The 13,505-nt window shown below is 41.7% G+C and overlaps 2 protein-coding genes across 2 annotated transcripts in view; one reads left to right on the top strand and one right to left on the bottom strand.

Moving 5' to 3' along the window:
• LOC120552569 (NLR family CARD domain-containing protein 3-like) overlaps nt 1-13,505 on the top strand; it is a 1,238,648-nt gene that overhangs the window by 374,571 nt on the left and 850,572 nt on the right. The window lies entirely within an intron of this gene.
• LOC120552568 (NACHT, LRR and PYD domains-containing protein 12-like) overlaps nt 1-13,505 on the bottom strand; it is a gene marked incomplete in the record, with an annotated part of 803,490 nt that overhangs the window by 43,591 nt on the left and 746,394 nt on the right. The window contains 1 exon segment of the mRNA XM_039790738.1: nt 108-191. Coding sequence (XP_039646672.1) covers nt 108-191 — 84 coding nt within the window.

The following is a 13,505-nucleotide window of genomic DNA, read 5'->3' as shown; positions in this document are numbered from 1 at the left end:
AGAATTAAAATGTAATGATATTTATAATGATGTTAAATGTTGGTGCTGTATGACACAACATTGTGTTTGAGACATGAAGACATCAGCAGACAGATGGACAGACTTACTTTTTTCAGAGCTGCTCTGACTGGCTGTCTGCAGTCCAGTTCTGGTTCTGGTTCTGGTTCTGGACAGCTCCACCTCAGAAACATCTCTCCACTTCTCTCTGTGAATTTAGAAATTAATAATTTATACTCTTTATTGATCCCCAGTCAGTGGCGAAAAAACAATTTACACTCTGTTAAAACACACTGGCCAGAAATACACATGCTCAAATGGAGTGATGTCAGAGTGCTTGACAGGCACCCTGAGTGGTTGGGGGGTTTGGTGCCTTGCTCAAGAGCACCTTAGCAATGCCAGGAGGTAAACTGGCATCTCTCCAGCTACCAGTCCACACTCTGTACTTTTGGTCCGTACGTTTTTATTATTATTAGCAGAGGAATGAGTGACATAAATGAGTTAGTATCAGTTCTCTTACTTTGTGTCTGAGGGTCCAGGTTCTTTACTGAAGTTCAGAGGTTGACCTTTGGACCAGTCACTCTTCATAGACTGACAGCCAGATACTACAGACTCTGCTTGTTGTGGTTCTGATCTCAAACACATGTTTTATTAATCTTACTTTATCTATATTATTTTTTAAACAATTATGGGCTAAACACACAAACTGCTAAATTAATTCATTTGTTAGTTTGTTCAAAAAATGGTATATGGTTTTGTGCTGAGGTTTTGTGGAGACCGTACTCTTATAACTGACAGCCGACTCTGGTCCGTCCTCCTCTTCCTCCAAATCACTCATCTTCTGATCTGAAGTCAGTCTGAGAGGTAAAACAGGAACACTGACTGGGTTCACAACACAAGAATCAAGACAAGTTTCAACAAGAGACACACACACAAAAAAAAAAAAAAAAAAAAAAAAAAAACACACACACACACACACACACACACAAACAAACACACACACACACACACACACACACACACACACACACACACACACACACACACACACACACACAGTTTACAGTTAAATGAAACCATCCAGAACTCCATCAGTTATCTTTAAATCTGTGTTTTCTGGGTCTACAGCAGGTTTAATGTGTATTATTATATATTAATTATTCAGCCAATCAGCTCTTTGTGTCCAGATGAATCAAACTGTTGAGTTCATTCTAACATTTCTTTCCTCTCCAGTCCACAGGGAGAAAACAGACTCAGAGACTTTGACAGTAAAATAATAAATGTTGGATTACCACTCACCCTGCTCAGCCTTCAGTTTCCTCCTCCTGCTCTCTTCTCTTCACACTTCTGTTAATTGTTGTGTGGTTTGTGTTGTATATTCTTCATATTCTTACTGAATACAAATTGCACTTTGTGACAAAGAATAAACTGAACTGAACTGAAATGGAGTCTCAACTTCCTGTTCTCATCGACCTGATCTGCTCCTCCCCCTCTTCATTTACAGGAAATCAGCTGAGTTTATCTAAGTGTGTGTGTGTGTGTGTGTGTGTGTGTGTGTGTGTGTGTGTGTGTGTGTGTGTGTGTGTGTGTGTGTGTGTGTGTGTGTGTGTGTGTGTGTGGTGTGTTGGAGTCTCGGCTCATTGTTGATGTAACAGCTCCACCTGCTGTCCAAAGTAACAAACTACCAGCTGAAGGCTGACTTCACCAAAACACCAGCTGAAGGCGACTATCTGGCCTTTCCTCTAAATTCCTGCCACTGGAAGTTACACTGACGAGGAATCTACCTCGGTGGTTGGTGCATACATACTGTACACAAACACATATATTAAACACTATTATGAAATAAACAAAAAATTCAGAAACAAATATAAACTAAATAGTTGTTAAACATGAGAGATAAGAGGCTGACTGGTTGAGTGCAGGATGGGTAAAACATAATATAGTCTATGTGCAGCGGGCAGATGAATAGTGATGATGTGTATAGTGAACATGATTAGGAGTTTATCTTAAAATATATATTCTTAGCTCTGTGACTCCAATGTTCAGAACATGAGAGGCAACAACTGAGGCTGGACTTGGAGAAAAAGTCCTGATTCATTAAGTTCTAGGGCTGAAACTAACCAGTATTTTATTATTCATTCATCTAAGTGTTACAGGCTGTATATAGGTCATGTTAAATTACTAAAATATGTTTAAAATGTGGTGAACAAACTTTATGGTTAAACAGACTCAGTGATGCAGTGGTATAAGTACACCAAACTATTAATAGCCTACTACACGGTGAAAATACTCAGTCAGGTTAGCTTTTAACACACACACACACACACTTTTGACTGCGTTTAGAAATGAGTTCAAACACTTTCATTATGTTTAACAAAAAGGGAATTTACACGGTGCCAGATGATGTTTTAAAGAGTTTAAATTTTAAACGTTACAGACGAGTTAAATGACCTTCAGCTGGAGCTCCACACGGAGAGAAGAAGCTGAGACACACACTCTGGAAAGTGAAAGTAAACTTTAAACAGGAAACAAGAGGAAACACCCAGAGAGGAGCAACATTACCACAGCTAGGAAATAATAAAGGGAACTTCTGACAGTTAACATGTAATAACACATGGAATAGAGTTGTTTTTAAATCTAAAGCATGTTTTGATTATAACAGAGGATGGGGTGTTGAGAGTATACACAGAATTAAGTCTTACAAAATAAATACATTAAATGTAATAAAATATAATTAAAAAAGTTGGGTGAGTGTGTCAGAGTTTTAACTGCTGCACTTCAGATTCACCTCTTAAATGGAATAAATAGAGACGTGGAAGACTGGACAGGGTTTTGGATATTAATAAGGGACTCATGTATCTCCATAAATACCTTTATTTGTCTGTTACATCCACGTGTGAATTGTTTACAGTTTTTTATGATCGCTATGACACTTTTTTCAATACTTTTAACAACTTTCCTAAACTCTTAACACAGTTAGCACAACATATGTCTGTGTAGGCTATACAATTAACACATTTCTTGTTGCTTTGACACAAAATGCATACAGTTAACACACATTTAAAATGCTTGAACTTCTTTTACACACAAACTCCACCAAGACCAAAACAATGGATTATTATTGACAAATTGACAAATGCTTTCACACTGTATGTCAGAACAGATAACATCATGTTCTAAACCTAACTTATAGGCTAAAGTCAAAGTGAACAGCTGATCGTATTGTAAATTGAAACACAAATATATCCCCTGGATTTTATACATGCATTTATTGAGAAACAGCTGATTGAAGTTATGCAAATAGATCAATCACAGCTGATTCCCTTCTAGGAAACACACTCAGGTGTTGAGGTTCATTCAATCGCATGACTATATGGTAGTACAGTAAAAGAGGAACTATTTCATGAGGGAGAGGAAGAGGAAGAGGAGTACCAGGACAATTCTGTCTCTGTCTCCTTTTTTTCATACTCTGAGATGGGTCATTCATTTTTTGTATTGAATCTCTGCAGCAAAAGAAACAAAATGGTGGCCGGGTTGGATCAGTGGGTAGAGCAGGCGCACATATACTTGGAGGTTTATGCCTCGACGCAGAGGAGAGGGTTCAAATCCGACTTGTGACGATTTCCTGCATGTCTTCCCCCCCTCTCTCTCCCCTTTCTCAACTAGCTGTCCTGTCAAATAAAGGTGGAAAAGCCCAAAAAATAATCTTGAAAAAAAATATGTATGCATTTACTAAACGAAACAAAAATGTAGAGAGGCTTCAAGAGAAACTGCAGTGTAAAACACAATCTATGATCAATACAATCACTATTTTCTATTGTATAAGGGCAGACCTGACACATATAAAATAATGCAGTTTCTGTAATTCCATGTGATGTTAGTGTTTTGTATGACATTGTGCTATGATTGACTAAATGTTCTGTTGGGAGAGAACATGTGTTAGTGTTTTGGAAGAATTATTTGATTTTGAGACATGATTGCATTGTTTTGGTAAACATAGTGTATTGCGTTAGTGAATTATTGTATTTTGAAAATCAGTGTTGGAGTTTAGTTTACAATGTGTGATTATGAGCATGAAATTTGTTTTGCCAATCGTGTGTTGTAGGTGTGTTGGTGCCTTAAGAGTTTAGGAAAGTTGTTAAAAGTATTGAAAAAATTGTCATAGCGATCGTGAAAAACTGTAATGCGTCGTTTAGTAATGTGGATTAATCAACAGTGTTTTCCAAAGTTCCATATTGCCATGCACCTTAGCTCCATATAGGCCGACTGATAGGCCTATCTATGGGAGTCATGCAGGTTTATGAACAATATTTTCCCTTTAATCTAGGTTACTTCCATCTGTCCATTCTCTGGTCTGACAAGGATGCCTCGTCTTTGCTAACCCGTCCCTCCCTGCCCTCTAACCTGATTTCTGTTTTAATTTGATTTAGTTTAATATGGCTTTTCAAATAACTGCTTTGTTCACCTGTCTATCATATAAGTTACAGAGGGGATACAGAAAATATCTGTCTGTTTTTCACCTGATATTATGTGTATCCCCTCCCCTAACAAGAAAAGGCTCTGTCCTGTCATCATGTGTGTTATTTCCAGAGTTTACCAGGTCACAATAAACAACCTGACATTATATGGAGATGTCTGCTGTTTGATAGCAAAAGGTCCAGATGACAGGACAGACCCTTTGCATGTTAGTGGAGGGGATACACATTATATCAGGTGAAAAAGGGCCTGATATGTTCTGGATCCCCTCTAGAACCTTTGCTAGAAAACAGGAGCTGGTGGGGGCCCCCGGCAGACCCCGAGCAGCCGGACAAGTCGGTGACTGTCTGAGGGAAGAGTAGCGCTAGTTCTAGACCAGGGAGAGACCTGACACGGGTCCTGGATGGAGCTGGGTGGTCCTGTGTGTAGCTGTGTGTAGAAAATGTCCTGTTTTCCATACCTGTTTCTGTCTGAGGAACAAACTCTCTCAGATCTGGCAACACAGAAGCTAACGTTCACAACGCCCTGACAACACTAATGGAATGACTTTTAGCTAAGTAATTAGACATAACGCCCATTTAGGAGACAGGAAGTGAGGAGTGTTTCATACTGTTGGTGATGTGACAGAAAATCTTTGATATACCGTGCGTTCAAGGACATTGGAAAACCATTTTTCCCAGTGAAAACGTCATAATTCAGAGAATCAGGAGGGAAACTGGGGCTAGATTTAGCTAACAGAGTTTCCCAGGTGGTGACGCGTTGTTGACAGCTGATGTTTGATGGAGGCGACTTTGGTTCACTGAAAATATTTCAATGACAATAAACTGTTTATTGTGGACAAACGCCTCCGCCAAGAAACATACACAGACATAACATCTTCAAATTATTCATAAATAGGCCCATTTATAAACCTTATACGTGTCCTTTCCCGTTGGTTGTCCTGCAGATAACACAAACTAACACCTGTCCATGTGCTGTTTGGATGCTCGCATAAGAAAACAGCAACAATCTTTGTTATTGTGGTCTCCATGGTTACACACGCCCAACAGTTGGTGGCAGTCATGCAACAAGTTGTTAAGCCAAACGCCAATATAGCAGAAGAAGAAGAAGACGCATCCCGACCATGTGAACGCTGGTCGGATAAACAACGTAACCACGGGGACGGTCCCTGTTATTCCCAGGAGGCATGAACGCAGTAAGAGCTCCAGTTGTGGTATGAAGGTGTAAACATGATCAGTGACCAGCAGAGTTCTCCTCCAGCACCTCCTGAGCATCCACTTCCTCACCTCCTCCATCCTCAATCACAAAAAATTCAAACATCACAAAAAACAAATCCTGCTAAACGAGCAAATAATCTTCATTTCTACATGTTCCTGCATCATTACCACCTTGAGATCAGAGACAGACTGCTGTATCTGCTGATACTTTCATATTTTAACGGGACGCTACCTGTGCAGAGGAGTTAGTCGGGACGCCGGGTGACTCTGACGTCCCTGAAGGTGGCACCGCTGTCGTAGGAGCTGCATCAAATCAGTCAACACCTGAAGAATACATGACATCTGGATATTTAAGAGAAAATAGATCAAAACAATCTGCAGGTTTTATAACTTTGCACCACAAACAAATTTCATCTTCAATTCCTGGAGATGAATAAAGTCCAACGTTGACCAATAAAGATGTGATAGCGATGCTTTTGTTGTTCAGCTGTAATACAGTATCGTTGACAGCTTTGTCACTACACATCAGAATGGGACTGTTGGTATGGGGGGGGGGGGCCCTCTTGTTGAACTGTGCATGCTACGGTAGTTACCTGTTCAAAAGGAAAGCTAACAAGTGGTTTCAAAATGGTCCAATGGGACGGAGAAGGGAAGAAAGAAGTGCTTCCCTTCTTGTTTGATGGTGTTCTGCTAGCAGGGAGGAGTTCAGCCTCTTTTTCTAACAGCTCTGGATGGAAAACCAGAAGACAAGAGAAGGGATTTTTAAACCAGCTAGGGTTGGCTACCGTTCATCATCACAGAGAGCACCGGCTACTGATACAGAGAGCTGAAAATCTCTCCCTCTTTTTATTTCAGTTGTTAAAATAATTACAATCCTATTTCTTCTATTTACTTGGAACATTGTCATTTATTTAGACATTAACATTTGACACACCACGCAACATAAAGCCCCTCCCATACAACCTATTAAATCAATTATTAATTAACTGCACTCTTAACTGTTACTTCTTGTTGTATCTTATTCTCTATTAGCTTTTTCCCTCTTTTTTAATTGCTCTTTAATTTAGGTTGATGTAAAGCACTGTGAGTTGCCTTGTTGCTGAAATGTGCCATAGAAATAAAGTTACCTTTCACCCTCTAGCCTGGTAACAACAACAACTCAAACTAACTCAAGAAATCCAAAAGGAATAAAATCTACCTTTTTTCAAATGGTTCTCCTTCTTTTGATGACTTTTCATTTTTTCATGACTCATGGGGTGGGAATGAGAAAAAAATCCTTGTGCCAGGGGCGCACGAGAACTTAAAAAAATCCTCTGTGCCGTGCGGGAGGGTAACAGGCTCTCTGTAGACGGCTCTGGTACAGTCTTTCTAAACTAGGTTTTTAATAAACTGTCTGTACACTTCCAAAGTTCTCAATGCTTGGGTTCCATGTAGGGACCCTCATTCTGCTACCGTTGAAGTGTGCTGCTACTTTGAGCCTCGTTAGTGCTACAGAATAGAGATTTATTGTGACTTTACCCGTGCCCCGACGACTAGCGTTAGAATAAGCATCAGAAACTGTGACCACAGAGGGCGCTGCTGCACATCGTTCGTCGTGGGAGAGAAAATGGAGGGCGAAGAATAGCCTCTACGCTAACGGTGTAAACATGAATCATTACATCCACGGGTCCCTACCTGGAGGAGGGAGGAGGAGGGAAGAGGAGGAGGAGGAGGAGGGAGGAGGAGGAGGAGGAGGAGGAGGGAGGGGATTTCATTCGCTGCTCCAACCGCCTGCTCCATCTCCCGCTCCCTTTTCTCTCTCCTTATTCTGGTTGGAGATGGTCTGTCTCTGCTCCGTCCTCAGCTTCTTTCTCTGCCTTTTCTGCTCAAGCTTCTGCCTCACCACCTCTTCTTTTTTGGAGGCCCGACTGCCTCCTTCTCTCCCTCCTCTCCCCTACTGCCTCCTTCTCTCCTCCTCTCCCCTACTGCCTCCTTCTCTCCTCCTTTCCCTACTGCCTCCTTCTCTCCTCCTCTCCCCTACTGCCTTCTTCTCTCCTCCTCTCCCCTACTGCCTCTTTCTCTCTCCTCCTCTCCCCTACTGACTTCTTCTCTCCTACTGACTTCTTCTCTCCTCCTCTCCCCTACTGACTTCTTCTCTCCTCCTCTCCCCTACTGACTTCTTCTCTCCTCCTCTCCCCTACTGACTCCTTCTCTCCTCCTCTCCCCTACTGCCTCCTTCTCTCCTCCTCTCCCCTACTGACTTCTTCTCTCCTCCTCTCCCCGACTGACTTCTTCCAGGTTGAGCAGCACTCTCTGCTTCCACTCCGGGCCGTCCTCTCCTTCCCTACGTGGAGAAGGAGAGGACGGCACACTGGAGGAACAGGGGTGATGCTGCTGCTGCTCCGTTCTCTCTCACCCTCCCTCAGCACCGTTCTCTCTCTCTCTCTCTCTCTCTCTCTCTCTCTCTCTCTCTCTCTCGTCTTTTTTGCGTCCTTCCCATTTCTGCGAGAAAGCAGACTGTCCTGAAGGTTAGATTTAAATACAACAAAGCTGCTCGCTCATTGGTCAGAGATTTAGTTTAGTTAGAAGTAACGTGTTACTGTAATCCGATTACTTTTTTCCAGTAACGAGTAAAGTAAAGGATTACAATTGCAAAACCAGTCATTAGATTCCTGTTCCTTCCCCGTGAGCAGGCTGTGTTACTGCGTTACTTCATGGTGATGTTGTTTGGTGAGACTGTCCCGTGACTGAGTGACGATGACGTGTGAGCGCCGCGACGTCAGCGGTAAACACCGCCATGTGTAGTGTTGAACAAGAGACAACATGGAGCGGGACAGAGCAGGACCGCGCAGCCTTTAATGCTCGGAAGTACCCACATTACTTTGAGTTGGACTCGGTTAAAGGAGACAAAAACATCAGCGTCTGCTGTCCACGCTGCGTGGGAAGAAAGCGTTTATCTACAGCCAAACATTCACCTCAAATCTGAGCCAGCACCTAGCAAGCTGGGACAGGAATGTGGAACTCAATTGAAAATAATACCTGAACCCCTAATTGGTCATTACTGCTGGGCTACATCCACTCCCACGGGGGGGCGCAACCCCCCCTGATACACGGTGAAAATAGACTTCAAAGTACAGTATTGCTTGGTTCCACCCCGTAATGCATCAGATAAAAGCACTCCAACAGTTTGAAAGCGTTCCTGCCGAGTCCTGTGGATCTTACTTTGTGTGGCGCCTTCACGAGTTTGTAAACCAGTTAACGTATCTACAATAATGAATACTTAAAGTCATGTTGGACCATTTCTTCACCTATATACACTTTAAATGTCTGGAGTTCCTTTAGCCCCCTTTTAATTATCTGTAACCACTATCACTGAGCTTAATTGTACTTAACCCACTTATATCAAGATATGTATATATATATATATATATATATATATATATATATATATATATATATATATATATATATATATATTAAGAGCTTTTAAGTAAATTGCATGTGGCAATTAGATAAATCTTAGATCACTTATTCAACACATAACTTTTCACACCTTAGCTCTGATACCTTCAGCAAAGGGAATAAACATCACTGTTATCAGTTCATCAATTAACATGTAATATTTACTCTGAAATAAAATCACTCTCCTTTAAACTTCCGTGTGTGTGTGTGTGTGTGTGTGTGTGTGTGTGTGTGTGTGTGTGTGTGTGTGTGTGTGTGTGTGTGTGTGTGTGTGTGTGTGGCTGCTACGTCACCTGTGTGCTAATCAGAGGCTAGAAGGGAATCCCAGGTGAGAAGGTGGAGGGGAATTAGGATCTGGGAAGCCACAGTATTTCAACCTCCGCTGTGTGCGACTTATGTTTTTAGATCTCGTCTGCTCGTTGTTAATCTTTCACAGTCAGTCTTTTTGAAATGCATTTCTAAAATAAAGGATTAACCTTTAGACATGGCCGACCTCATTATTTGTACCAGCAAGCGCTGGAAATGGTTTCAAATTCCCTACGGTGGCTTTTTTGTCGTCAGCTATACACTACATTTTGGTGAAAATACTGTAGCTTCCCAGATCCTAATTCTCCTACACCTTCTCACCTGTGGTACACACACTACACAACACACACCACACAAACACACAAAACAACAACACACCCTAAAAAAAAAATTTAACACCCAACCAACACACACAAACACACCACCCCCCCCCCCCCCCCAACAAAAAAAAAAAAAATTTTCTCCCCAAAACTCATTCCCCCAAAACACAACCACCCCACAACCAACCCAACCCCCCCCCCACCCCCCCAAACCTTTTTTTCTTTCTAAAATCCCAAAACAAAAAAAAAAAAAAAATAACTTTTTTTTTTTTTTTTAATTAGGGCGGCCCCCCCCCCCCCTTTTTTATAAAAATAAAAAAAAACAAAAAAACATTTGCCCTCCCCCCCCTTTTTAATAGCCAATGCCTCCTTTTTATTTTAGCTGTCCAGTTTGTAGATGTTAAATAGCACCAACATTTGGCCTCATCAAAACTGGCCTGGCAACCCAAAGGCCGAGGTCTTTCCTCCAGATGTGTGTGGTGACCTATGATGTTGAGCATTAAACACATTTTCTGCATTCTGGTTCATTTGTATGCCCCTATTTCTACCTTTTTCTGAATCAATGTATGAAATATCTTTATGTAAAGGGAAACATATTTTACAATCCAAATATAGAAACATTATGGAATATATTGCAATAATGCTCTCAGGCATTCTGTATTGCTTTCAACTATTTCTTCTCCTTTGGGTGGACTTTTCTAATGATATCTGAGTCAGCACACATGTAGCCTTTAGGCATCATTTACTCTTCCCTCTTTTGCATCTTTTGTTGGGGAAGTAACCTCCTTAAATGTGCATATGACAATTACTCACCTCAACAATTACTCACATGAATTCATTTTAATGAGTTAATAAAACCCTGGACTGTAATATTTCAGATTTTGAGCAAGATTTCTGCTCATGTTCAAAATGTTGTGCACATTCAAAATACAATTCATCCCATCTGTTTTGTCTGTGATTTGGAGGAGTCGTGATATTTTGAGAAAAATAAAGTTATAATAGGCTATTACAAGAATAATGAGGTGATTGCTCTGCTGATACGGTAGATGTCAGACCTCCTGACAGACTCAGAGCCACGTTTGGGTCCCTGGTCTCTGAATGGGACAAAGTTTAGGGAAGTGGCTGGTTCTACATCAGAGGTGGAAAACCGAAACTACAGCAGAAATACACAAAATTCACATTCATTCAACGGACCTATTTGTAGTTGCCTAAAAAAGGAAAAGAAAAGGTGATACAGTGATAAATAATGGCCTAACTGGCCTCATACAAAGATCCCACAATACATTCATACATGGCACAAAGGTCCTCACAATGAGAGCTTATGTTTGCATCCTTAGGCAGAGATATATTGCTCCAAAGTACATGAGATCTTCTGCAGTATGAACACACATCTTCATCAGGGACCTGAGACCAGTCCAGTTTAGCCTTACGGGCCCCATTAACCTCCTGAGACATCTCAGGAAGGCTAGCACAGTCAAGGAACAGAATCAAACCTTTATCCATGATAAGGTTTTCCACCTTTATCATGTCCTGGCTCGTGGTGTTGACAAATGGCTCCACCAAGGAGATGTGTATATGGAACAAGGGGCGTGCTGGACTAAAATTGTGGACGGGGGCCGACAACGCCACCTAGGTTTTTGCGGAGGCCTAGGACCTCTTAAAACTACCAAGACTCAAATTGGGATAAAAGATGAACACAGGTCCTTTATATCGGGGGGGAGCAGTAAAACCAGTGGTGTTTAAAACAGTGAGTAAAAGACCAGTTGAAGGAGAACAGATTGATTTAAAACAGAATAAAACAATTCAAATTCCTCCTTAAAAGAAGTTCAAAGCAACAGCCCAACCAACTCAAACCAAGCTCAAATAGTGCAGCAGAACAGGAGGTTCAAATGACAGTCCACAGGTCTCCGTTGCTTGCTCAACCTCGCATCCTAACAAATTTCGGGAAGGGAAGGAGAAGTTAGGCCAGGCAAAGCGTCCTTTAAAAGGGCCACAGCTTTGGACACTACACACCACACACTGCAACACACAGCTCTTAAAAGAGACTTAGGCCCAAGGGAGAAGTTTGACCTTCTCCCACTGTTGCCGCTAGCGTTGGGGGTTTGAGTTTTCCTCGGTGGACTCTCAGGTTCCTCCAGACCAGGGTTCTGGTCTCTGGGTCTCCTTCTGCTCCGTTGCGTCTGTTGTGCTCTGCGTCCTCCGTCATTCGTGCTCTCTGTGTCCTCCGCGCCACAAACCAATGTTTAAAACACACACAAAACATTTCAGAATAAAAGCATGCAATAGCATAAGATCAAAACAAAACATGCAATAACTAAATAAAAACACAACAAATACTAAAAACACAGCAAATCCCAAAGTAAAAGCATGCTTCAATAAAATCAACTTCCGCCCCGTGACCCGTACGTAGCCCATCCACAACATCAACTTCCTGTTCTTGAGGAAGGACACATGGCTCCAAATCACACCCACTCTACACCAGTGGTTCTCTACCTTTTTTGGGCCTAACCCTAACCCGATTTTTCATTCAAATCTAAATCTAGAATCAAATTGTTCCAACGGAAAACAAGCTGGCACTTATCAAGGGGTAAAAGCAGAAGGATTACACACACACACACACACACACACACACACACACACACACACACACACACACACACACACACACACACACACACACACACACAGAAAGTTAGTGAGAGCCCTTTTTTGATGCTTAGAAGAGTCTAGATTAGAAGAGTACATGTTTGCTATCGCCTGTCTTGCGAGTAAATAGCAGAAAAAACCGTTTGGAGAAACTCAACCCCACATCACTCTGTGTTTTGTGGAGGTGTGAGAGTCCCGTACAGGAAACAGTGACATCACTTCCTCTATCGCTTCCATAAGAAAGATTTAAAAACACCAAACACAAGCTCTGAACTGGCCGGGAGTTTATGGAACAGCTAAATGTTTGCCAAACAACAAAGAACAGTCGATATCTCTCGCACGTCCCTTTTCTTTCTCTCTTACTCCGTGAAATGAAGCTGCCTTCAGGTGCAGTAGGAAACGTTGGGTTCTATAAATGATCTGACGAAAAACTGTTCCTGTGAAATATAAAGTCTACTTGTGCTACATTTGGGGGGGTTAAAGAATACAACAGGACGTCGCGGTGATTGCTTCTTTTTTTTATCTGAACGCAGCTTCACGTAGTACAGAGCTCATTTAAGATGATGCTCTGACGTCCCGTTTCCCTGAAGGCAGCGCGGAGCTGCTCCAAACGAAGAAGAAGAGTTGTGATCCAGCGTCTGGTCCAGTCCCAGTGCTGTAAACTGGCAGCTTTTAATGGAGCAGACCTCTGGTTTTTTAGGAGTTTAAAGTGGAAACATGGATTGTTATTGGGAATCTTTGGTTTAAACTAGCTTTCTAACAAACGCCCCCCAAGGGCACCTCAACGCCCTTAATACTAACTACATAGCGCCCCCCATCATCTTGTAGGCAACCCGTTGAGAAACACTGGTTTACTACAACACGTAACGTAAAGGCTAACCGCTACTTTATAAACTTCATGGTTTTCATTTGAAGAGAAATTCTAAACACGAGCTCAACATGTTGTCCAGATGTCAGACACACAGTTCTAATACTGCAAATAATTCAATAATTTCACAAGTTCATATTCATACTGAGCAGCGTTAGAATCAGAGAAATAAAACATAGTTTTCTCTGTTTCATCTCTACTAGAAAAGCAGCTGTAGCAAATAATCTCACTATC

The sequence above is a fragment of the Perca fluviatilis genome, chromosome 22 (genome assembly GCF_010015445.1).
Source record: "Perca fluviatilis chromosome 22, GENO_Pfluv_1.0, whole genome shotgun sequence".
In the NCBI taxonomy this organism is placed as follows: Eukaryota; Metazoa; Chordata; class Actinopteri; order Perciformes; family Percidae; genus Perca; species Perca fluviatilis.
Note: the sequence above shows the minus strand (reverse complement) of the source record. Positions and strands in the feature narration are given on the sequence as shown.